We start from the raw sequence: 24,193 nt of genomic DNA on the forward strand, positions 1-24,193 counted from the left end.
TATGTCTTTTTACTTGTTTTTGTAACATAGCACAAACAAGATCTGGTCAGTAAAAGTTTGTCAGTATGTCTGCAATAGAGGGTCGTTTATTTTTTGCAATAATATTGTGATTTTCTCCAGTTGCCACTGTTGTTACAAATGCTTCAGCTTCTGGAATCGGGGGGTTACTCAAGAATTTCAATTTTTGTTTGAAAAAAAAAGATACCAGGCTCTCCATCCATGGACTACTGCTTGTGAATATGAACCGTGATGTCTGAAACTTAGAAAATAATAAAAAGCACACTTCACGTTTTAAAAAGCTTACATTTTTTAACTGTATCTCACTGGTTTTTCAGGTGGGAGAGAGCTATGTCAGATTCCTACCTTTTTCAATTGACAATCATTGAAAAATAACTCTAATGCAAGGAAAATTATTTGTTTCATTGTTAATTTATATTATCCCCATCTTCGATGCTTCCTGATTTGAAACATTTACCAGCAGTCAGTGCAGTGGTTATCTGGACAGGATGCACTTATTTGATCAGGGCAATCTGTTGAACATTAAACAATATTTGAAACACAGTTAATTATTTGCACTGCATTAGCTAAGCCTCAAATGATTGTGGCTTGCCTGGAAAAAAAAAATAAGGCAAGAAGAAAAAGCTAATTTGAAGAAAAAATGAGCGTAAGGATGGTTAACAGTGGTTTGACCCTTCAGGCTCTTCCCCTGGTCTTTCTCCTAGGGATCACACACTTGTGCGTGAGTATGATTTTATTTTCTTTCTCTTGCCAGGTACCAGCTCTGCCCCTTGCTGAGCCCTTCCTGGGCAATCAGAGCATTTAGCTGACCATCTGCATTTCAGGGCAGCGAGGTGCCCAAGTAAATGCTGCATAAGAGGAAAGACCCTTGGGGTTTTGGGAGCAGATATCTACAGTGACAAGGAATTGCTTGTTTGGGTGTGCTTGGTGGCCAGCCACCCAGGGGCCTGTGGGGAATGGGGGGAGTGCATTGCTCCCCCAGACCTGGGTGCTCCCAACTGCTGGGCTGCAACATGGGCAGCTCATTGTCACGCTGAAGGGACTCGACAGGACATTAAACAGCTCGGGGGTACGTGTGGCTGGGCAGTTTGGCAAGCTCTTTTGTCAAAGGTAAAATTAACCCCGGCTATACATTTTGGATGGCCAAATTATCATTGCTGCTAAAGTGGAAGGAAGGCAAATGGCAAAATATTCAATGTGGCTAGAGTTGGCCAGAGCCCTGCTCCAGCACAGCTCAATCTACTTTCCCAAACCCATTTGTGTCCTCTTTAAAGAAGACTGAAACAGTGACTCATAACCAAAGCAAAGTTAAAAGTCAGCTTTAAAAACATTTCTTTTGTTTATCCAAGCACTGCAATGAAATAGATATTCTTATGAAGGAATCTGAGGTTCTTTCAAACCTCTGCTTTTTCAGTGATGGTCCCTATGCAGGTGGGTTCGTATCTACTGAAATGTGTTGCAAAGTTTCAGATATTGACACGTTTACATCGAGTCCTTTGAGAAAAATGGATTGTAAGGGATCTTAACCAGTTCTGTGTCTTTTTGAAGAGCTCCATGAATTTATGATCAGTGATTTCTCACAACACAATAGGGTATTTACTAATTATTGTATCATCAGGAATATCTATCTGCTGGTAGCAGTGGATATGGCACACTTGATCCACCGGTACCTGTGGCAGTTTACTGGGGAGGTCAGTTCCAGTGTAGTTCAGTGTCAGTTTTACAGACATTGTGGGAACCCAGCCTTATATAAATCAATTAATTGACTGTGTTAACACTCAGTGAGGGAGATGTAGGGGCAGTCTTAGACAACGCAAAGCCTTGCACAGACTTTTCCTCGCACGTCCTAAGTGCTACATTCATTCATTAGTTTTGACAATCCTAATCTGACTGTGCACTAAACATTGTTGTAGAAATTACAGGGTATATTCAACACCACCCCCCCTGAAAATTCATTAACATTACTAAAACGCAAACGCAATTCTGCTGTCACTGAGAAGCAGCACGACAGAATATTCAGCAGGCTAGTTTTTAATAAAACATGTTTTTTCTTCATAATTAATCTAACAAGGTTTTCTGGCTTTGCACTTGGCATGGATCCCAGGAAAAAAAAAAAAAAGAGGGGAATGAGTTGCCGTGACGTGACCATTGCATGACAAACATGCTATGAGGGGAGGTTTTTGCCTTAATAATTTGTTCCAAAGAAAAAGTTACACTGGAATAGTTTGAACGAAGAAAGAATGGACTTTGCATTTTGCTGAAACCACAGAAAACACCCTTGAAGTGCTGTTTCCATCCTCTCCCAGAACCATCTACCTTCATCTTTCTCAGTTTTATTTGAATCTGGTTTTAGGAGTTTTTATAAGTAACTTATTAATAAAAGTTATTGGCAAAACATAGCAGACATCAAACACAGATTTAGGCAGCAGCTCGTATCGAGTCAGTCGAAACAGAACAGGAAAACACTCAGACATTCATGGACCTGGTGGTTTTGGAGCAGGACCCTAAGGCAAAAATTTCCGTTTGGTTCTTTCATATTACTCAGAGAGAAACCTGGTTTCACCTGCATGAATCCAAACTATTTCCATAAAAGGCAGGAAGCTCCATGCTGGGTGCAAGGGAGAACAAAATTTGGTCCTTTATTTTAGCACAGATGATGGAACAACACAAAAGCTTGTCTTCAGACATGACAGGTCTTCTCAGGCTCTTGCTTTGTTTTGTTTTGTTTTGCTCTCTTTTCCCCCTGCTTTTAATTTCAGCAGGTCCTCACTGATACACACATCAGCTTTTTATGAAGAGGAACTTTTAGAGAAATCAATATGCTTTTGCTCAGCAAGATACTGAGTAGAAAGGTGCCTGCCATACGGTGTTGCATTAACTATTCCTTGCTTTGCCAAAAAGAAATCCAAAGAGCTCTGCTGCAGCAGGTTGTGTCGACATCCAGACACAGCACTTCGGCTGCCTATTCTCCCTCACTTGGGCTTGCAGCAAAGCAACTTCTCTGAAACACAGATTTAGATGGTAAGCTTAAACATTGTGCTGGGCTGGGCTACAGAAACCTGCACCAGACAATGTCCACAACACTTTGGTGACAAAGCTGTGCCACAACTCCTATTTAACAATATTCTGAAGTGCTTAAAGAAAGGTGATTTTTAAACAAACAGGTGTTCAGCTCAGGATTTTTTCCCTCCAATCAGTGTTCTCTCCAAACTCAACACCCCTGGCAGCACGGAGGAAGAAATGCAGGATTCAGAGAAGCAGAATAGCTCCTCACTGAATATTTGGGAGCTTCAGAACACTGATGCATGCTAACTTGTGATGGGAAGTGGTTTCAAGTCACTAGCCATGTCCAGTCCAATGACCAAGGGCACCAAGCAGCAGAAAGGGAAGGATGAAGATCAGGCAGTTGCAAAGAAAACTTGCTGTCAGTGCCCTTTCCTCAGCTGGCTCACGGATAGGCAGCTCTTACCAGCAGTACAGGTCTGTCCTTGCCTCAGGTGCTTGAAGACCGACATTTTAAGGTGTCAGACATCTTTTTTCTACCCACTGATGCATCTATGCCTGAAGTAAACTCCCACTTCAGCTCCTCTCACCCTGTCTCCAGAGAGGGCTCTATTCGGGATGACACCACAAGGGCTTTATGCTCCATCGCATCACGAAGGGAGCACTGCAAAGAGAAGCGAACCCTGTCAAGCCCGTCTCAATTTGTGGCCCATCAGGGGTAATGCCCTTCTGCAGCTCTCACCAAAATTTGCCTGATGCAGCAGGAAAGCAACAAAGCCCTGGGAGCGCCCCCAGCTAATTGTGCACCGCGCTCTCGGAGCGGGAAACCTTCCTCGCTGACCCCTGAAGGCAATCAGCTTATGCCCTGAAGCGTGCAGGTTGATATCTCGTGTAACTAAAGGGACTTAATGACTTTGCATAAGCTTTAAGTCGAGCAGTATAACCTGCATTCCCAGCACTGGCTGCAGAAGTGTTTGATAGCGTGCGGAGCACCTGTGTCAGTGTGACAAGGCTGGCTCCTGAAGCTCCCCCCTCCCAAACAGGTTTTGTAGCTTCCCCTCGCTGTGGCGTCCAAGGCTGCCCCCGTTTTCCACCTGGGAGCACAAGAGCACCTCATCCATTTGGTGAGCAACTTTAAAAAGGGCCATCTGCTACCAGGCCACCTCTCAGGGTGCAAAGATTAACTGGGAAACTTTGATCTCTTGGAAAGCAGGAGCAGGTAACTCCTGTGCAAAGAACCAAGCTGGTTTCAGCACCACCTCCAGGGGCTGTTGCTTTTTTGCCTGAATCCCTGTGGTTTTTGTATCAGGTGGGAAAGATTCATAGCTGAACAATCAGCCAAATAAAGACTTTAAATGTAAACTTCTCCCAGTACCCTGGGACCGGTTGGTAAAGAACTTGTCGTTCATTGCCTTTCAGTGTGAAGGAAGGAGATGTCTTGCTAGCAGAGAGGTGAAGAACTCTGAGGTTTTGGTGGAATCCTCTCAGAGGATGGTTTCCCAGGCTAAAAATACACCACGCGTTGCATGTGTGCTCCAGATGATAATATGCCCTGCTTTCATTATACTGCAACCATGGCCTTGGCTGAGAAATACAATGTCATTGCTGGAAAAGCCACTTTCCCTTGAAGTTCAAAGACTGTCGCTACCCAAGATGGTTGCAGGCAAAAATCTGGCCGATTGTAAGAGCATCAGAACTGTCGATTCCCTCCTCCTTTGGCGAGCAGCCCAGACAAAGGTTCCCACTGAGAGCTGTCAGCAGGATCAAGGGGTTCACTACGGAAAGGCACTGGTTGTGTCTGCCCTCGTGGCTCCTTCATGCCTTATGTCAGTCGTGGATGGAAGTTGATCAAATATCCATCCTTGTTCTCCAGTTCTTCCTCATCCCACTTCCTTCTCAGCTACAAAGCTGTGACCGCTCAGAAGAACAAATGAAAAAGGCAATATTTGGGGGTTTTGCTGTCGTGGAGGCCACTTCCTGGCAAGTTGTAGGAGAATTTGCATGACTTAGTGCAATTAGGTGAATAAGCCAACTCCTACCAATGCAGTTTAATGTCTGAAGTCCCGTGGTGCTTTGTTGCAGAGAGCGTGTACATGTAGAGGTAGTTTTCACCCCTCTGCTCGCCCCTCATGGCAGCTTGAGCAGCTACAGTCTTTTCTCTGGAGTTACTTCTGATTTGCACACATGTAAATTCACAGCCTAACCCCTAGTTGTTGCTTTTTTGCTGGCTGTTTCTCCACCTGCTTTTGAGTTTTTTAATTATTCATTTTGATTGTAACAAGGGGTAGCAAATATACCTGAGCCACGATCAACAGTTCAACTGCAGAACGTCCTCGGCAGCTGTAAATAATTTCCCTTGAATTTGGGGTCAAGTCTTCCCAGCTTTATTCAGAAAGTATCACCAGAGATTAACTGGACATTTTTGTCTGAGAAAGAGCTGTATGATTCTGTCCTGAGACCAAGAAAGCTCGTGATTCTGGCATTACCGTTTGAAATCTATTACATTTCATTAGTCTCCCTTTCTTGAGGAGTCGAAATGGAAAAATGCAGAGTATCATGTATCTGCAGCGTTTAACCTTGGTACAAAGCCTAATTAGCAAAGTTTTGATGGTTCTTTGGAGAAGCAAAGCTTTAGTGAAGTGCTAATCATCACGAGGATGTCGACAACAAAGGTCAGGTGAAGTTAGGATGGTTTGAATTTCTGCCATTTTTCTGTGATTTTTTTTCTAGGAGCCCTATAAATGCAATCGGCTCCACCAGTACCCATAGAAAATGTCTCTCCCAGATTTTTTTTCGGGGTTCTTTTTTTTTTTTGCACTGATTCTTTTTTATGAGCCCAAAGTAATAAAATTTAAAATTGCTCTCCACAAATTCTTCCAGCTTCATCCCCCGTCTCCGCGGACCTGCTACGAACAGGATCCAGCGATTTTATTCCCTCTTGAGAGAGCACACAAAGTATCGGTGTCGAGCTGCAGCAAGGAGACTTTGGTGAAACCAGCCCCACAGTCTCATTTCTTCTCTCTCTTCCCTCCCTCCCCCCCCCCCCTCCTCCTTTTGTTCCATTCCTGCTCCTGGCTGGGCTCGGTACTGCTCCTCGTCGGAAGGACAAGATCCTCCTCTGCTGGCCATGAGCAATACGGCAGGGCAAGCAGGAGGCCCTGCTTTCACTGCCCTGCCTGTACCCCTCCCTGCAGCCCTCCAACCTGCAGCCCCCTTCTCCATCCCACACCCTGCAGCTGCCATTGCACATCCTGCATCCCGCATCCTCTCATGGCACGGGGGAAAGGGCGAGCTCCAGCGGGCAGGCGGGAAGGAGTAAAGGGCTTCTCCCTCCTCTGCTGCACACTGGAAAGCTCCATGCAGAGAGCCAAAAGGCTGAAGTTTGGCCCTGTGCTGGTTAGTGTGGGTGAAAAGGCTTCAAAGCCAATGTGGTCTGGCAAGAGGTCCAGTGGACCTTGTAAGGGAGGAAGAAAGTCTCCACACTGAGAAGCCAGCTCTTCCTAGGGCTTGGTCCCCACGGCTCTGCTGCTGTTGCAGCTTGTAGGAGAAAAGCCCCATGACAAAATGGGGCACCAGAGCCTTACCTAAAGGTAGGGTTTAACTCTTTGACTCTCTGTGATGCTGGTGGAGGAGATTTTGTTCCCAGTAATGTTTATGCAGTTGCAGCAGATAGAGGCCTTGATCCAAAAGTGGGAAGCAAAATTTGGGACTCACCCTAGAGTGCAGGGTACTGCCTGCTCGGAAGCATGTTACTGGAAACCTGCACGTTTTCTGGGTCACCAGTATACTGCAAGATGGAGTTCAGAGTATCTGCCCTCTTGCAGGCAGCTCTGCCACAGAGCAGCACTCGGGCAGGAGGGATAGGTGGGTAGCCTGGAAAAGAAAGCAGCATAGCTAAGTGATAGAGCCTTCATCTTCCTTCTTTTCTCGGTGCATGAGCCATGCCCTTGGGCACTGTGAGACTATCACCTCTGTTCTACAGCGAGGGGAAACTGAGGCACAGAAGCACATGATGCTTCCAAGTCCTGCACCCTGCTCAGCCTAGGCTGAAACCCTCTGATGTTCCCATGTGGTGTCAAGGGCAGCCCCGAATGTAGGGACAACCTCACTGAAGGCAAACCCTTCTGCTCCCAAAGCCCTGCCGAGCACAACAGGCAAACAGCACAACAGGGCACCACATGGAGCTGGGGAGGGAGACAAAATGTTTCTTGCTTCGTCCTCCTCTGGTTGCTGCCTCCTTGCTCTTTGTTTCATCTATTCCTCCGAAAGAAAGGGGCACGCTGGCAGGGTTTGTTCCGGTCTGTGTTTACAGCTGAACACTACCACTAATTGTAAATGGAGCAATTAGACCTTTTCCTTCTACAGGCTCCACTGCATCCAGGGTCTGGCAAAGGATCTGACGAACCCTGTTACCTGCACTCTAGAAACATATACACCAAGGGCAGAGCTTTTACAGCCTTCTCATTTACCGTCATCTCTGCTCTCATTCAGGAGGGGCAATTGCGTGAGTGTGCATGAGTGTGTGTGTGTGTGTGTGTGTGTGTGTGTGTGTGTCCTTCCAGCTGCAAAGGATTTAGTTATGTATGTGTGTGGCTCACTTAAGTGCACCTGGAAAGGGGATCTGCTGAGCGGTTCAGGGGACATCGCTCTCATTAAAGTCAGTGGGAAAGGGAGTGCTGGAGTGTCTGTTCTCCCTGGCTCAAACACAAGAGGGACGCAAATGTGCCTGAAGCAAAAACTCATTTGTATATTCCAGATAATATTCATAAATACGGATTCCGAGCTTTTCTTTTTGTCCTACTTCTTATTCATTGTTCCCATAGCAATGTGTGGGTGCACATAATAATCACATGTGAGTGTGTATGTATACTCTCTTGATTATGAATGTTAAATTGTGTGGAAATATGTTTTCTTCTGACAAATCATGTGAGGAATGAAGAACAGCAGCTCCAAACCTCCTTCTTTACACCCACCGTCAGCACACGTACTCTTGTCACAGGCAGGTAATCCTGTCCGCAGCTGGGATTTAAGAGCAAGGAGGAAAGCGAGCTGAAATCTTCACACAGGGGATACATCCCAGTGTGGAGTCAGTGCATCCCCTTTCAGGCGAGCCTCACTCACTCTCTTCAAAGGCTGAGAGCTGTTTTCCTTCTTCTGCTGTTCCCTTTTTGTCGCTTGCCCTTGATCATGAGCCAAACAGGAAAGGCTGGAGCCCCACATCGGAGGTCAGACACATGGCATTTCCTCACAGGAAGTGCCAGAAATGTTGTCCTCCATCCAAAGGTCGTTGACAGCCTTCCAGTTTGGAGGTCCGGATCCCACCAGCAGCACCAGGCATGGGCTGCTGGACTGTGCCTTGCTGCCCGACCTCCGCTCTGTCCTGCCTGAGCACGTCCCAGCTTTGGCAGCCAACTGGAGTGCAGCCTCTGCCTGTATCTCAGGGGAGTTAGACAAATAGTCAATGCACGGTCACTTCATAAGCAAAAAGGCAATTTCACTTGTCCAAGACAAGTTTTTTCCCAAAGCACACCAGGCCTGCAGCTTGGGCTGGATGCTCGGAAAAGCCAGAGCTCCCACTCAGGCTGTTGGGAGCAGTGGGCTGCCTAAAAGACATTGTGTTAATCTTTTGAAAGGACCTCTTATAATCCAGCCCAGTTAGCTCCAAAGTGGATACCAAACTTATCTGGGTGAGTATTCAGCACTAAGGCAAACAGAAACTTTGTGCCATAAGCCAAGCTCTATGCTGACTTTTTCTTTTCTCCCCAGAAACTGACTCTTTGCCCTTTTTCATCTCATGCAGGCTTCCCATTTCTTCTCCCTGGCTGACCTGCTGCATGGTAAGTGGTTTCTATGTCTTTAACTTCTGCATACAAAACTGAGAGGCTGGTGATCTGGTCCGCCAAGAGCTTTCGCTAGTGCCCAGCACTGAGTATTATTAACTCTGTGCCCAGTTTTGCTGAGCTTAAAATAAAACCTGTGATCAAGTAGAAAGTCTGACTTTGGACAAGTAATGCAGTGAGCACTTTCAGATCTGTACATGTGCTCTCTGTCAATGAAAGAGATAACAGTGTGTCAGGTGCCAGCCAGGAGCACATCTGGCACACTGGAGCCCAAACCAGAGGCACACCAGCAGTACCGATTTGCAGCTGATTGCGGGGTACTCCTAGACTGTACCTGCATCTCACAGCTCTGTTCCAAGCTGGGATTTTTCTCCTGCTCTGTGGCCTATTGTGTTCCACACAGCTTTGGGGTCATGGGCTGGAGGACAAGTCACGGTGCTGGGCTGCAAACCTCACAGAAGGGTAAGAAAAGAGTCTACCTGTGCATGTAACCCAAAGGTTAAATAAATGACAACTAACTTTCCCTTACACCTAACTCTGCAACTTACTCCTACAAGGCTTTCTCCAAACTGAGAGAAGGTTCAGAAAGTGTTTACAGGCTCATGCAAGCAGAAATCATTGATGTGGCCTTAAGATGTTGATAAGAGAAAAGCTGTGATGAATGTTGTGTGAACATCTGTAGATATTGTGTGAGGATTTGTACATCCTTTTGCAGTCTACTTGGACTCTGTAGAGGATTATGGTTTTATTGCTAAGTTTGGTGCTTTCACAGAGAAGCCCTGCACCTCTTCAAGTGGCTTTTAGGTCTAAGTTTATCTTATACAGCTAACAAAGTCTTACATTAATTTTTCTCCCTTTCCTGGGAAAGGAAAAAAGAAAAGAGCATGATTTTCACTATGCACTCATAATTTAGCCACATTCCTGTTCATTCCTGTGGCATTTGGGCTTCCAGGTCAAACCTGCGAGTCCAGCAGCCTGGTGACTCCTACACCCCAAAGTCAATGTTTCTTTACTAACAAGGTGTGTGAGGAAAACTAATGCCCAAACCATACCTGCCTCTGAGCTCAGTGTTTAACTTCTGCAAGCATTTGGCCATGGAGCCAGGTCTGGATCCAGACTTTACGCAGAAACCCCTTGCAAACCAGCAGATTTCCTTTCCGATGGTGGAGCTCTCACAATTTCTTAATTCATTCCCTCCACAATGTTTTGTGGTCCTTACCTCTGTCCCCCCCCTGCTTCCCATTCTCCTACAAGTCCCCACTCCTTCAGCTGCCACCATCCACCTTTGCCTAATGCCTGTCCTTCTTAGGAAAAGGAGCTCTGAAACTCCTTTTAAGTAACAACCCCAAAACTATTTGAAAGGCTCACTGGCTTTTGGGTTTTTTTTGTTAGCTGGTCTCACTTCTTTTGCAATTCCTTTCTGAAGCCTCAGCTTCTCCCAGCCACAGCCTGCTTGGAAGGGAGGAAATACCGTGAGGTCTCATCTCTGCAGATGTAAAGGTGGGGGGGACATCTCGTTATTTAACCAGGATTTCAGCCTCATAAAAATAACACGACGTTAATCTCAGAGCTGGAGACAAAAAGTATTTCGAAAGGTGGTAGGACAACTCATCCTGCTTAAATTAGGCCAGATTTCAGTCAATCCCCAGAGGTTCAGAGAGCTTGAATAAACACTGGGTACTCTCTGGCGCTCTTGATGTGTGTTGGCAATAGGCTTTAACTTCGCACATCACTCATCCTGACAACTGCAGCCCTACAAAGTTACCTCGCGATTCAGGTCACTCGATGGCAACCTAATGCATCACTTTCCCACTCGGAACATTAGTCATGACTCGATCCAGTGAAGGTTTTGAAAACAGTGTGACTGCCAGCACTGGGATATCTGTTCTCCCCGTAACAGAGAGCCCGGGTAAGCTAATGAACAAGGGGATATTGATCAGAAATCCATCGCTTGATTGGCAGGTCTTGGCAATGTGAAAAAACTGCAGATGAAAGCTGGAGCAGTTTAAAAGATCACCCAGACCTCAAAGCTGATTTGAAGCTTTAAAAGTCAATCTCTGTCTATCAGTTATGGGGGGGATTTTTTTTGTACTACACAGAGGAAAGTTATTCTTTGAAAATTTGCATGCAGGATGTCTAATTTAATTTCATGTAATAGTCACATTTCAGTGACAAATGTCAGATCACTGCTTTTTTTAAGCATGTTAAGGTTTTCCAGCACTTACAAAGAATGAGCACTCTGATTTAGTAATATGTTTAAATCAATCAGTGTATCAGACTTCGTGCCTTAATTATGTGCTCAGATAAAAAAAAGTGTTGTTTTTGCTTTACTAAACCTATGGCTTGTTATGAATAATTAAAAAAATGGAATGGGAGCACTTCTTAAATAAGAGATGTGGAAGCCAAATAGTTATTTAGTGTCGAAGCAATGATAAATAGGAAGACATCTTTTAGTTTGATGTCATGTACCCAAGCCAGGGTTTTCTGTTCTTTGTTTTTCACTGCTTCATGCAGCTGGGGAGGACACGGAGTCATTGGGAGAGGTGAAGCATCATTCACGTGACCCGTAGAAGCTATTTCTGTTTCACAGTTCCATAAAGAGGGATGGTGATGGAGCAAGCAGGGATGCTGGTGATTTCTCAGGTCGGCTGCACTCTAACAGCACCTTGGCTGGTGTCCTGACCAGGAAGCTCAGTTTCCTGACTCCCTCTCTTCACCCGGGGGAACAGGGTACCCAAAAGGATTTGCTGATGCTTTCTGAGCCCTTTCCTCATGCACCCTTAACTCCATGGCTTGGTCATAAAGTTTCACTAAACGATAATAGCCATCTCATGAAGGGGTTGCTGGGTGCCGTCCGCTCGACCTCAGGCCTGGCCACCCAAACATGCCCTCCTTGCAAGTTGCCCGGTGTCAGCCTGGTCTCAGGTGTGCATTAGTCTGTCCCAAAACTGCCAGTGGCTATCTGTCCTGTCAGTGAAGATGGGGGGTTCTGCTTCTCTCTCTGCCTGGCAGAGCCAACAGCATTAGCCATCCTGTAGAATGTGAATTGCACCTTGGCCAGATTGGATTTTGCCACAGTGATGCCCTTAAAATAGTCCATAATGGGTCAACAAGTAAATTCATAGGTATTGCTAATGAACAATTAACCTATTGCTAAGAAATTATGCCATTGTCACAAAATTAAGTGGCAGTATCATAATTTCTTAGCACCATACGTAACACTGAGCAGTTAGTTTAAAAATCACGGTAGATACTTCTGCAATGGCTTAGCTATTTGTGGTCATTTTGAGCACTTCTTTTTCCTATATTGACTCAAGAAAGTCCTCACCAGCCTCTGTAAAGCAAACTGGGCATGTCTGCTGTCTGCTTTTGAGAGCCCCAACTCCCCTGTTCATCCTTCATAACTTTTAACAGGTATATCTTCTCTATACAAAGGGCTACTCCACCCCTCAGAACACTTCTTCAACGCATCTGTGGAGTAAAAGCACACGTTCCCCACTAAGATATTTTGAAAATAAACAGGGGAAACAAAAATCAGGCTCCTCTAGACAATTCCCTCAAACTCAAGTCCCCTTGCAAAGTCTCCCCTCTGACAAAGTGAGCTTGCAGGCTGCATTTCAGGCAAAACCCCTCTTTTTGTTTTTCTTTCTTAACTACATCACATTAAATTTAATTTTGTTCGCTGTAGACAATGTCCTTATCTTCCAGCGAGATCCTTCTGTTCCCCAGCAAGGCACACACTTCTGCAACATTTGCACACTGTCGAGACTCGGCTCCTGTGGAAATAATGAGCTGAGGAAAAGGAGTCTTGACTTGACATAGCAATAAATGAGGTGAAACTTTCCTCTCTCTCTTTTTTTTTTTTTTTTTTGGTGAGAAACGAGAGTTGGCATGTAGGAGGAATAAAAAAAAAAAGAAGAAGAAGAAGAAAAAAAGACGATTCTATTTTAATATGAAATATAAAACACCCATTGTACAAAAGTGGAGTTTCTTTTTTTTTTTCTTTTTTTTTTTTTTCTGAAGCAAAGAAAGAATAAAGATAAAGGCTGCAAGCGAATGAATGAGGAGAGAAAACTAAGATAATGCAGTCAATAATCAGTTCAAGGCAGAGCATTATCCATGGGGCCATCGGTCCGGCCCTAGGGGAGAGCTTTTAAAAATGTCTCTGTGCGTAGCTCAGCTTTGCTCATTACCATAGCGTGTCTTTGAAACACCGGAGTGGCTTCCACCAGCAGCCGTACCTGTGCGAGGAGCCGCCAGCCCCACTTTAATCAGCTGTGTCCCCCCCAAAAACGTGGGCTGACTGAGCTGCAGGGCCGGCGGGCGCTGGGCTGCCAGGAGGCTGCAGGATCCATGGAGGCAAGAACGGGCTTTTCAGCACTTCTGCTGCACCAGGACCTCAAAAAGGGTCTTTGTGGATGGGAGCCACATAGGTGTGCAGGCACCTTGGGCCCCTGCTCCCCTCCAATTTGCCCCAAAATGGGTTTCTGTGCCCCACAGGCAGCAGGCACCCATGAACCAGTGAAGGTCTTGCCTCGCACTGCAGCAATGGTGATGCTGGTGGTCAAAGCAGCTGGAAGAAGCATTTTTCTAGGAATCCAAATCCTCTTCTTCCCAGCCAGCATTATCTTCCTTGGCCATGGTGCTGCATGCCCATGCCTGCAGAGCCCCCAGCATGTGTTCCCTCTGGGGTGTCTCGGCTGCCTCCACAGGAGCTAACTGGGTATCCAGGGCCCCAGCACCTCTGGAAGCAGAAGCGAGGACAGAGCTGGGGCCAGTGGTGCTCAGGGGTGGCTGTGCTGGGTGCTGGGCAAGCTCTGCCACACTCAGGAAGAGCTGAACGTTCAGTCCTCAAGGTGATGCAAGCTCCAGACCCGCTGGCATCCCAAGTGAGCTGAAGGAGAAAAGGCCTGTTCGTCCCAGAGAACAACTTCTTTCATTCCTTCTCTCTTTCTAGCAGTTTTTAACTCTTCTGTTCCTCCACCCTCTTCTCACCCCTCCCTGCAGATGAGGCTGACAACTACGTGTATTATGATGAGTACACGCAACCAGAGCAAGACCCCTCCCTCCAGCAGCAGACCTCAGAAGACCCTGACTGGTTTGAGACATTTTTTGGCTACAGCGATACCAGAAACGGTACCTGTAGAGGGGTGGGGCAGGGAGGGAGGTGAGGAAGGGGTAAAATCCCAACCCTGTGCTTGCAGCGTGAGCATGGCAGGCCTCGGCTGCCAGCCTGCTCTCGAAATGCCTGCATCAAAGGGATGAGTTAGGAGGATTGTTTGCAGTGTTCTCCTTTGTATTTCTCTTGTAAGGAGCCTGTGTTTTATCTCCAGGTTTCACAGGATGGATTCTGATCATGCAGAACATTTCTGATTGCTACTACAAAAAAGCACAGGCTTATTTGTCTATAGACACTGTAAGATGTAATTGCTGTTTTCATGGGATATATGTTCTGTATTTATGCTGGGAAGCAAATGTAGAGCAGGTTTCTTTTTCTTTTTTTTTTTCCTTCTCTTTTTTCTCAGTTGCAGGGTTTTTCTTTTCTTTTTTCTTTCTGTTTTGCCAAACTTCAGGAGAACAGGAAGTTGCTTGCAGCATCCCCTGGGTTATCCCCTGGTACAAAGAGAGCAGAACTGGTATGGGGCTGTCCCCACTACCAATTGCTCCTGGCAACCTGGAGTGTAGTGGAGAGGTTGAATGTGGTGTAAGAAGGAGCCCTCAAATGACTGTCAGCAGGTGCCACCCAGGTGTATGATACAATATACTGGTGTTGGATGGCTTTTCCAAGGGACCAGGGCAATGAAAAATCACCATACCTCCACACTAAGTGCTTGAAAGCAGATGTCCAGGGCCAGGTCTGGCTTTTAAGGCATCTGTTTCTGCTGCTGCCATAGAAGCAAATGTCCCTGAGCAAAGGAATGGACTGACACTGCTAGTATCCACTGTAGGTGTGGCAAAGGGAGCTGAGGAGCTCCAGACCCAAAGCTGTGAGCTGCTACAGCTTGCACAGAGCTCTGTAGCAAATCTGCTCCTGTGGCTGCTAAGGTGATCCATGGGCATGGTACATGTGACATGGGATGCTGTGACCAGGAAGGCAGCCTTCTGCAGTCAGAAAACACAAGAAGCAAAAGCAGGTGATGGAAGCAGAGATGCTGAAAGAAAAACTAAAAGATGTCCACCTTTACCCCAGCAGACCCATGTTCCTCCAACCCCTGCAAGAACAACGGTAGGTGTGAAAACAGAGGAAGCAACTTCAGCTGTCTCTGCCCTGAGCCATACACTGGGAGAACCTGTGAGAAAGGTAATTGCTCTTCTGCTTCCACTCCTCATTGTCACACCTAATGGTACTGTCACAGCTGTGTCAGTGGAAGCGGACACAGGGCTTTGTAAACTGTTTGCTGGGCTGAGGGTTTTGGCAGCCCACCACAGTCACGTTCATAGGTTTCACACTTAGCTCCTTGCCTGTAGCTAACTCATATCGGTAAAATAGACCTCAGATGTGCAGGAAGTGCTCCTCTAGCCCTTGCCAGGCAGGCAGTGAGAAGCTACTCATTGGTTCTGCAAAATTTTTGCCATACTGTGAAGTGAAATCCCAAGTGAAAGCCTCCTCAGAGCATCAGGAGAGAGAGCATCTTCCGATGATCCCTGCAAGGGCAAAGCTCTTGTGCACGTACAAATATTGATCTGTACCTCATTTCTCTGTTTTCACAGTGCAGGACATGTGTCTGGAGAAGAGGTGCCATGGGGGGGACTGCCTGATTACATTAACCCCACCTTATTTTCAGTGCAGCTGCCATCATCCCTACAAGACACCCAGCTGCCAACTTGGTGAGCATTCAGCAGAGCATGGAGTGAGGCACGGTGGGGCCAGCATGGAGAGGTCACCTCACCATGGCTGGTCAGTGGTGGGAAATTTCATGCAGCCCTGGCAGTCCAGCCTAAACATGATGCAGGTCCCATCTGTGGGGCTGGTCAGCGATCAGTCACGCCTGATTTACAGGGTGGTGGCTCAGTCACCGGTAAAACCACTTTGTAAGAACCCAAGGCCAACAGGCTAAATGGAAGCTCTCCCCAGTTTCCATTGGCCATGAGAGTGGCTGTACAGTGTTCAGCAGAGTGACAAGGCTCTTCTGTGTTTTTCATGTTGACAGCATCTTCACCGTGCAGGCCAAACCCATGCAAAAACGGAGGTAACTGCATACGGCACAGAATCAGATCGAAATTCTCCTGCAAGTGCCCCGAACCTTTCAGGGGGAGATTCTGTGAGATCGGTACGTCACCGCTCCGGGGGAGAGGGTAGGGACAAAGCCTCCAGGCAGTCAGTTGCACATCGAGCTCCGTGTACCACTACATGCTCCACATTGCACCTTGCCTACAGGTTAGGTTCACAACCCCACAACTTTCCTTTTGGCACATCCATTGCCCCAGCATGATACAAGCTCTGTGCCTGGTTCTGTCTCATCCTGCTGATACCATTTCTTGCCCAGACCACTGATAGAGAGATTCTGCTTTGGTATTTTTCACTGTGAGGGTGATGGAGCACTGGGACAGGCTGCCCAGAGATGTTGTGGAGGCTTCTTCTCTGGATACATTCAGATCCCCTCCTGGACACATTCATTTGTGATTTAATCTAGGTGATCCTGCTCTGGCAGGGGGGTTGGACTACATGATCTTTCAAGGTCCCTTCCAACTCCCGACATTCTGTGATTCAGACACTTCCCAGCTGCTAGGTTTTTACCATGTAAAGAGGTTTCAGGCATTTGAAATTATTCAAGCTTCAAGATGGACAGATGTTGGGACACTAATCTTATTTCCAGCCTATGCAGGATAAGGGATACCATTACATAACCCAGTAGGTCCTCCTGATCCTCAATAAAATGAACATAGGGCAAGGAAGGGATGGAAGAGGAACCACTTTGGGCCAGGAAAACAAAAAAAAAGTCACTTTAATGTCAGCATTGTCTTCCTACAGGGCCGGAGGAATGTTATGAAGAGGACTCCTCTGAGTACAGAGGAAGAGTGAACCAAGCAGTGAATGGCAAGACCTGCCTGCACTGGAATTCCCACATTCTCTTGAACCACCCTATTAATGCCTTTATGGAGGATGCTGACTCTTATGGCGTTGGTGAACATAACTTCTGCAGGTAATATTTTGAAGAAGCAACTGTACAGGTCTACATCAAAGAGCACTGACAACAAACTGCTCATTAATTTGGCAAACTGATGGTGTTAATATCTTGCATCTCCCTAGACACTGCCTGTCTATAACTGGATGTTAAGAGATGCGTTCTCCAAGTCACTGCACTGATGTGATGCTCCCAGAAGTAGCCGTCATTTCCCTGAGTCAATCCCTCATTTTTCTTAGAGTTAAGATAGGTATAGGGCTAGTAAAATGACAGAAGCCCCACTCTCTTATCTTAGGCATCTTCATCAAATCTCAGGAAGTAATGTATTGGGAAGTTTGACTCTCATATGGGAGCATGAGGCTGCTCCCCCAAGCATCCTCAGCTCCTTCACTGGTTTCAGGGAGATTTCCCCATTCCCTGTGGCTGATGCTCTGAACTGTTCCCCTCAGGAATCCTGATGAGGATGAAAAACCCTGGTGCTACATCAGAAAAAATCACGAAGTGGAATGGGAATTCTGTGATATTTCACCCTGCTCAGAAACAGGTAAAGAATTAGAAGTGAGCTGTTTGGCAGCATGTAGGTAGTCCAGAGCAGCAGGTGACTCCCTTTTACTTAACTCCTCCAGTCTGATATATCTCTGCATCATACATGTGCTATCTCTTCTAATGCAGCTGAAGAGACCCCACAGCCAACAGACAGCCCAACAGACCCACCTGAATCAAACGAAATGTTCAAAACATGTGGACAACCAGAAGTCCAAAGAACACTCAAGAGGATCTATGGTGGAGCTAAGACTGCAGCTGGCAAACATCCCTGGATGGCATCTCTGCAGATAAAGACGTCACACAGGAGCAGTCATTTCTGTGGGGGAGTGCTAATCAAGGCGTGCTGGGTTCTTACTGCTGCGCACTGCATTGAGTAGGTGCATGTCCTGTGTCAAGGGTAGATAAACGTACAGAAAGCAAGTTAGTTATTAAAGACAGCTGGGAATCCAAATTATATGCAATCCAAATGATTGCTGGGAATCAGATTGAAAGGAAGTCATATGTGGGAAAAAATTGGAGGCATACATGAAAATACATATATATATATATATACACACACTTGAAAATAGTGCTTGCTAGAAGAATAACAAATTAAACTTACCCCCACTCACCTAAATGAGCTAAAATAGTTGTGTGAGAGGGAAAAAGGAGGGAAGTAACAAGGTTCTGTAATGTTTAAAAGGACCCCATGAAAACTTGAGGGGACATTAGGGTACCATAAGCAAAATATTGCATCATAACTAGTATCTGCAGAACAGCCAAAATACGCGTTTTGCTTTCAATTGCTTACAGGGCAGCTAGCTTAGAATATGACATTTCCACCAAGGTTTTTGTTGAATAGGTTGGAAACCACCCTCCTTGGAAACTCCAGCGCAGATGCTTATCAGTATGCTCAGACAACAGCAAGCAGTTGTACTCGCATGCCTCCATGAGTTGCTACTCATCATCACAGCTGCAGTAACTGTGTGCATACTGCTGCACTCCCCTAAAAGGCACAGAAAACCATGTTCTTGTGGTTTTAAATCACTTTATTTCATGACTGAAACAAGTTAAGAGCGTGTATGTTGTCTGGCACCACCACTTGCCTGACTAAGCCCTCCTATAATTATCTTTGGAAATCTTCTAGCCATGCAATATCTTGACTTGCAGGTAATTAAGGTGCAGGTTTCCACCACCGCTCATAGACTATGTCTAATTTATTTTGATTTTGGTTTTGGTTTTTTATCCAGACAAACAGCAGAAAATCTCCAAGTAGCCCTTGGAAAGCAAGACCTCAAGAAGAGAGAACACCATGAGCAAATATTTGATGTGGAGAAGATCATTGTACATTACAAATACAGAGAGAGGGATGGTGTCCCACGCAATGATATTGGTAAATCCCTTTTACTGAGTGTTTATGTGGCTCAGCTCCAACCTCAGTTGTTTGAAGCACCTCTCTCCAACTGAAATCAGTATAAAATTAGGAAATAATCAGGTCAAATTGTGGCTTGGACCCATTTGAGTCTTTGAGCAGGCAGAAAACACCATGTGGGAGGAGCAAAACAACAGGGACAGGTCCAGTGTGCAGTGCAAATAGCACCTCAGGTACATGCAGTTCTGTGCAGGGTTGTGTTGCAGACCAGTAATGATGGTTAGGGATTGCAGTGACTTACAAATACTTTTCTGTTGTTGTTTTTCTTCTCTCCAGCACTACTTAAATTGAAGCCAGTTGATGGTCACTGTGCAGTGGAAACAAAGTATGTGAAAACAGCGTGTCTGCCCAACTTCTCCTTTCCTGTTGAGACCGACTGCTTCATTTCTGGATGGGGCATGACAGAGACAGGTATCTGTGGGCTAGCTGGATCTTGGTGGGTACTTCCATGGAGAGGTAGGCTGGCACTTTCAGTAGCAATTACTAGATTCAAATGTGGACCCTAGGCACTTAGTGAAAACAAGACATGGAATACATAACTTAAGGACAGCTAAACCCTGCCATGGAAATGACTCATTAGCAGAAATCTCCAACTGCTAGACCAACCAAACCTTTCAGAGCTCTGAAAGAAATCCCCAAAGCATCTTTTTTTTTTTTTTTTCTTTTCCTTGCCATCTGACACACCGTGCCATGGTTTCATTCGAAGCCAGCAATAGAAGCAAGAAAGTACCAAGAGAGAGGCTATTGTATAGTTTGTGTGTTTCAAGACAGGACCAAGAAAGACAGGAACTTTCACATGGTTTTCCAGCCCATTGGGTCAGATAAAGCTTTTCAGAAGCAGCATCTGGATCTTCAGATGCGCTGAAAAATAAAAAATAAAAAATCCAAAGCTTTTCAAGTTCAACCAGCTCTATCCAAAACCTTTCTTGCCCGTGGTAAATCCTAAGGGGAGAAATTACTATGCTTAAAAAAAGATAATGGCAATTTTCTGAAAAATGCATTTTCTCATGTTCTGATTGATGTGTTGCTGTAAAGCAGCAGAAGGAAAATGTGTCACTGAGGCTGCAGTAGGTGTCCTAGTGCTTTGTGACTGATACAGCCTGATACGATACATAGGACCAAATTCTCCCTTCTGATGTAACTCTCATTGAAGTCCACAAGAGACAAGCGTGTTCATTTGATCAGAATGCAGCAACAGAATTTAATGGACATTTTTTAAAAGTTCCAAATAAAAAGTCTCTCTTAAAAAGGGGACAGGGAATTTTTTTTTTTTCCCCCAACAAAGAATATCAAGTACCCTGTACGTGTTCAAACTAGATGGCTCCTTCTTTGAGCAGAGCTATTATTAGCATTTCAGGAAATCACTGCAGAAATGGAATATTTCCTGAAACTCAAGCAGAACCAAACTTATAAACCACCTTTAATTATCTACAGATGTAGTGCTTTGAAACTCTGGCTATTGCCTTTAGATGTCAAGTTATGTCTTTAGATTCACTGTAATTAATCATTGCCCTTAAATATTGTATGATTTTCAGTTTTCATCTGTTTCATTAGCTTGCGTGTTAAAGCATCTAATGGCACCAGTCTGAGAAGTGCTGAGCAGCTCGAGGTCCCACTGGGACCCGTGGGAGCTGCAGCCAGCCAGCACCTTTGAAGAGCAGGATTACATGGGTAGAGCTGATCAGAGCCAAATTCTGAATCCCTGACTTTGCTTTTGTTCAGGCAACAACTCGGTGTCCTGAGTGAAGCTTCCAGGCTCCGTCTCTAACCCTTATCATTTCAGAGAGATACTTCTTTTCTTCCCAGGCTAGCCCATGCATCCCCCCCAGCTCTTCCCCTTTCCCATCCAAATGGCAAGCAAGCTCCTATGTTGAACAAAGACAACATGTAACAGGACTGGGAGGAAGGTGACTCCATTTTTTTGGTGCACATCCCATAGATGAGCTGTCCCGTCAGCTGTTAGATGCCAGCGTCAAGCTGATTTCGCAGAGGAAATGCAATGCACCCAGAGCATATGATCACAGTCTGGATGAAAGCATGTTTTGTGCGGGAAATCTTCAGAGATCTGGAGTTGATTCTTGTCAGGTCTGTTGCTTCTTCTGTATTTGAACACTAATTTTTTGTGTAAATAGTCAGCCTGCGGAGTAATAGCTTTGGCAGGGTGCTACATATGCATCTGTTTCTCCCATCACTGTATTTCAACAGCCATCGTCTGTCTTCAGTACAGTTTGAGATGTGTATCCCTAGAGCTAATGATGTCACTGTCAGATCTATGGAAGCTGGAGACTAGCTTGGAAAGTTTGGCTTCTGATGCAGTTTGTCATAATAACCTGAAAAATTGCCTTTTTTCTCTCAATTTTGTTATGGCCTTTTCTACAAGCACCAATTTTAATTTGATTTTTACTATTGAAACTTGCAGGGAAAGTCAGGATTGATATTTCTTTCCATTACAACCTGTGAAAATGGGAAGCAAGTTCATATTTATACTATTATAAGACAGGGAAGACTTTGAACAATACACTTGAGGTGCAAACTACCACTGCAAGCATACTTTGCAATAGAAAAAACTGACACCAATCAGCTCAGAAAAAAAACAAACCCTATTTTGAGGGATGTGGGAGAGATCAAGTCTTATCATTTATGCCAAGGATCACGTCTTTACCTTTCTAAGCTCAGGCTCTGAACACCTGGTACTTTCATGCCTGGGAAATTTGATGTGATGTTGTCAGGCACATGTCACAGACTTGAACTAACACAAAGTTAAATCCAATAAGTTTGGTATCATTTGACCTGGTTCCAAACCTACTCAGGAACTGAGTGGCGTCTGATGGTACATCTAATAGGAAAAAAAGTTATTGCAGGTTCAAAGTCTTATGATGGCAGAGGAGCATTCTTATTTTGGTTAACATTTTGCTTCACGTTTTGAACACATGTGCTCTTTCTCACCAGGGAGACTCTGGAGGCCCACTAACTTGTGTGGAAAACGGCTCCTATTATGTATATGGCCTCGTGAGCTGGGGTGATGAGTGCGGGTTAAAAAACAAGCCAGGAGTTTATACCCAGGTGACAGCATTTCTCAGTTGGATTAAATCCAAAATTCAGTCTAAGTAAAGGTCACATCACCGGGAGACATCTTTGGAATGACTAATGGTAAGCTTGAGATATTTACCTATTTTTACCTTTTCCCCAAATGCCTCCTCTTTGACCAAAACCATTACTGATGTTTCCTTATGGCCTACATTGGGCATCCTTCATCACCACCTTCAAAATATATTCAAGAACATCTGCTACAATGTCAGTGACAGTTGTCCTGTGGGGTCTTTGAAATAAGCCCACATTTTTTTGGCAAAACAGACTAGAAAGTAAAGCAATTCCAGTCTGGCTTTCCAAGCAGGCCCAGCCGCTGCCACCCTTTCCCTCTTCCCCTCACTCTCCTGGCTGTGGTGTGTTTTTTCTGCACTTGCTGGGCCCTGACACCTTGCAGCCATTGGTGTGTCTCCTAATAGCCAGCGTTGTTTTCCACACACATAAAAGTCACCCTGTGGTGATGTTTGCAAGGCTGGATTTAGTAAATTATCTGAGGAGGGCAGCAAGAGAATTGTTTTAAAAGCACTTCTATAGGGCAAATAACCACAAATTCTACCAGCAGTGCATTCCAGATTGAAAAATAATAATGAAAAAATCACTAGTAGAATTATCCACTTTATTCCTGATTGGACCATAATTATTACACTCCAGATCTACAACGGTGTATATATGGGCTTCACTTCAATTCCTACCAGTGAGACATAAGGCATACTAAATATCATTTATCAAATGGGTCTAAAGCTATTGGATAATTCTTGGGTTTTCATAAGCTTTACAAGTTGAATTGTATTTTTCCCCCAATAATTCTGCAACCCTCTACAGAAATTTGAAAGACAGGGAATTGTTATTTCTATCAGGATATGAAGAACACGCAACTTTGTGAAGAGCCAGTTCATTAAAGAGTAACGTCCCTTTCATCTGAATTCCAGGGTTTACAGCTTTCTCTGAGCAGCTACCTAATCTATGAATAGGGTATCTATGAACCTACTGCCATAATTCCTAACAAACTAATTCTGATTTTTTTTGCTTTGGAAGCTTTTAAAAAGGCTGAAGAACTAACTGTGATCTGAATACATCCTGGTGACCACTAAAAGACGTACCTCTGATTAGTCAATGCTAACTTTGCTTCCACCATCCTTTGTCTTGTTCATCTGTTAAGCCACCTGAATCACGTTTTTGTATTGTCTCAGGTCAGAGGTGACAGTAATCCAAGAACATAAAAATCTCCAAAGATTACACGTATGGAATAAGATTAGTCTGATTTATTCATTACAAATTATTTTATATTCTACCAATCAGGTTCATTTATCTGTAGTACAAAGCTGAGCCTGCCAGTCACCTAATACTAATTTCATTTACAGCTTTAAATAAATATCAGATTCTGGAATACATACAGTGATAAAATATCCACACAAAAATAGAAAGATGTTATAAATTGCAGTGTTTAGTTTGCTTTTTGAAACCAAAAGTTCTTAGATGCCCTCTATCGTGCTTCTCAGAAAACTAGAAAAGCTACAGAATTTGCAGGACAAAATGAAAATCTACTCATGTGATGGCACATTTCTGTTTACTTCTGATACAGCTGCATTTTCCTTCTCTTGACTTGCAGAATTTCTGAAGCATCAGGGTTGACTGTGACCTGCCGAGATCCTTCCGTCTCCGATTGATCCTGTTGAATCAAAACCAACTCAGTTGTGAGGACAGGAAAGGGTTTTAACAATTATTCTATAAGAATATGTGTATATTAAAAATTACTTCAAGTGCAAATAAGCAAAATGTGAATCACTGCTCTGCACTGAGCAAATGACTACAATGGAAAAGTGCAAAAACCGGAGCCATTCACAGAGCCGTAGGGGCTGGAAGGGACCTCAAGAGATCATCGGGTCATCATTCATGTTAGACACTACATGTATCAAAGTACTAAACGTGCTCAAGTCCTCTTTTCTACTTTAAGCCCTAAATAAAGAGAAAACCAATGAACATCTGAGTTCCAGGTGCATTGCACACCTGTAGATTTCCCTGGGACTGTCAGATCATTATCATATGTAGGACTGAAGAAGATACTGCCTGCAGTATTATCCTACTGCCTACATTCCTCAACCACAGTTATATTTTATTTCCTGAGTAACTTTTCAGATGGGAATGTGAATCACAGGTATGTC

At 44.8% G+C, this 24,193-nt stretch overlaps 2 protein-coding genes across 4 annotated transcripts in view; one reads left to right on the forward strand and one right to left on the reverse strand.

Moving 5' to 3' along the window:
- Nucleotides 1-616: 616 nt before the first annotated feature.
- Nucleotides 617-24,011, forward strand: HABP2 (hyaluronan binding protein 2). 3 transcript variants are annotated; one of them, XM_084265005.1, is made up of 14 exons: nucleotides 617-739; nucleotides 8,822-8,858; nucleotides 13,869-13,997; nucleotides 15,052-15,162; nucleotides 15,573-15,689; nucleotides 16,013-16,132; nucleotides 16,834-17,005; nucleotides 17,437-17,531; nucleotides 17,660-17,906; nucleotides 18,763-18,905; nucleotides 19,221-19,355; nucleotides 20,884-21,029; nucleotides 21,894-22,094; nucleotides 23,641-24,011. In XM_084265005.1, the coding sequence occupies exons 1-13, from the start codon at nucleotides 659-661 to the stop codon at nucleotides 22,053-22,055; spliced, it is 1,695 nt and encodes a 564-aa protein (XP_084121131.1). In that variant the 5' UTR covers nucleotides 617-658; the 3' UTR covers nucleotides 22,056-22,094; nucleotides 23,641-24,011. The 3 variants fall into 3 exon arrangements, with proteins under 3 accessions (XP_084121131.1, XP_084121132.1, XP_084121133.1); XM_084265006.1 differs by having other exon boundaries at nucleotides 15,055-15,162; XM_084265007.1 differs by having other exon boundaries at nucleotides 13,869-13,959.
- Nucleotides 23,279-24,193, reverse strand: part of NRAP (nebulin related anchoring protein) — a 50,387-nt gene continuing 49,472 nt past the window's right edge. The window contains exon 42 of the mRNA XM_084265004.1: nucleotides 23,279-23,700. Within this exon, the coding sequence (XP_084121130.1) occupies nucleotides 23,599-23,700 (102 nt within the window). The 3' untranslated portion in view covers nucleotides 23,279-23,598. The remainder of the gene's footprint in view (nucleotides 23,701-24,193) is intronic.

Source organism: Gallinula chloropus (genome assembly GCF_964237585.1).
Source record: "Gallinula chloropus genome assembly, chromosome: 5".
NCBI classification, from domain to species: domain Eukaryota; kingdom Metazoa; phylum Chordata; class Aves; order Gruiformes; family Rallidae; genus Gallinula; species Gallinula chloropus.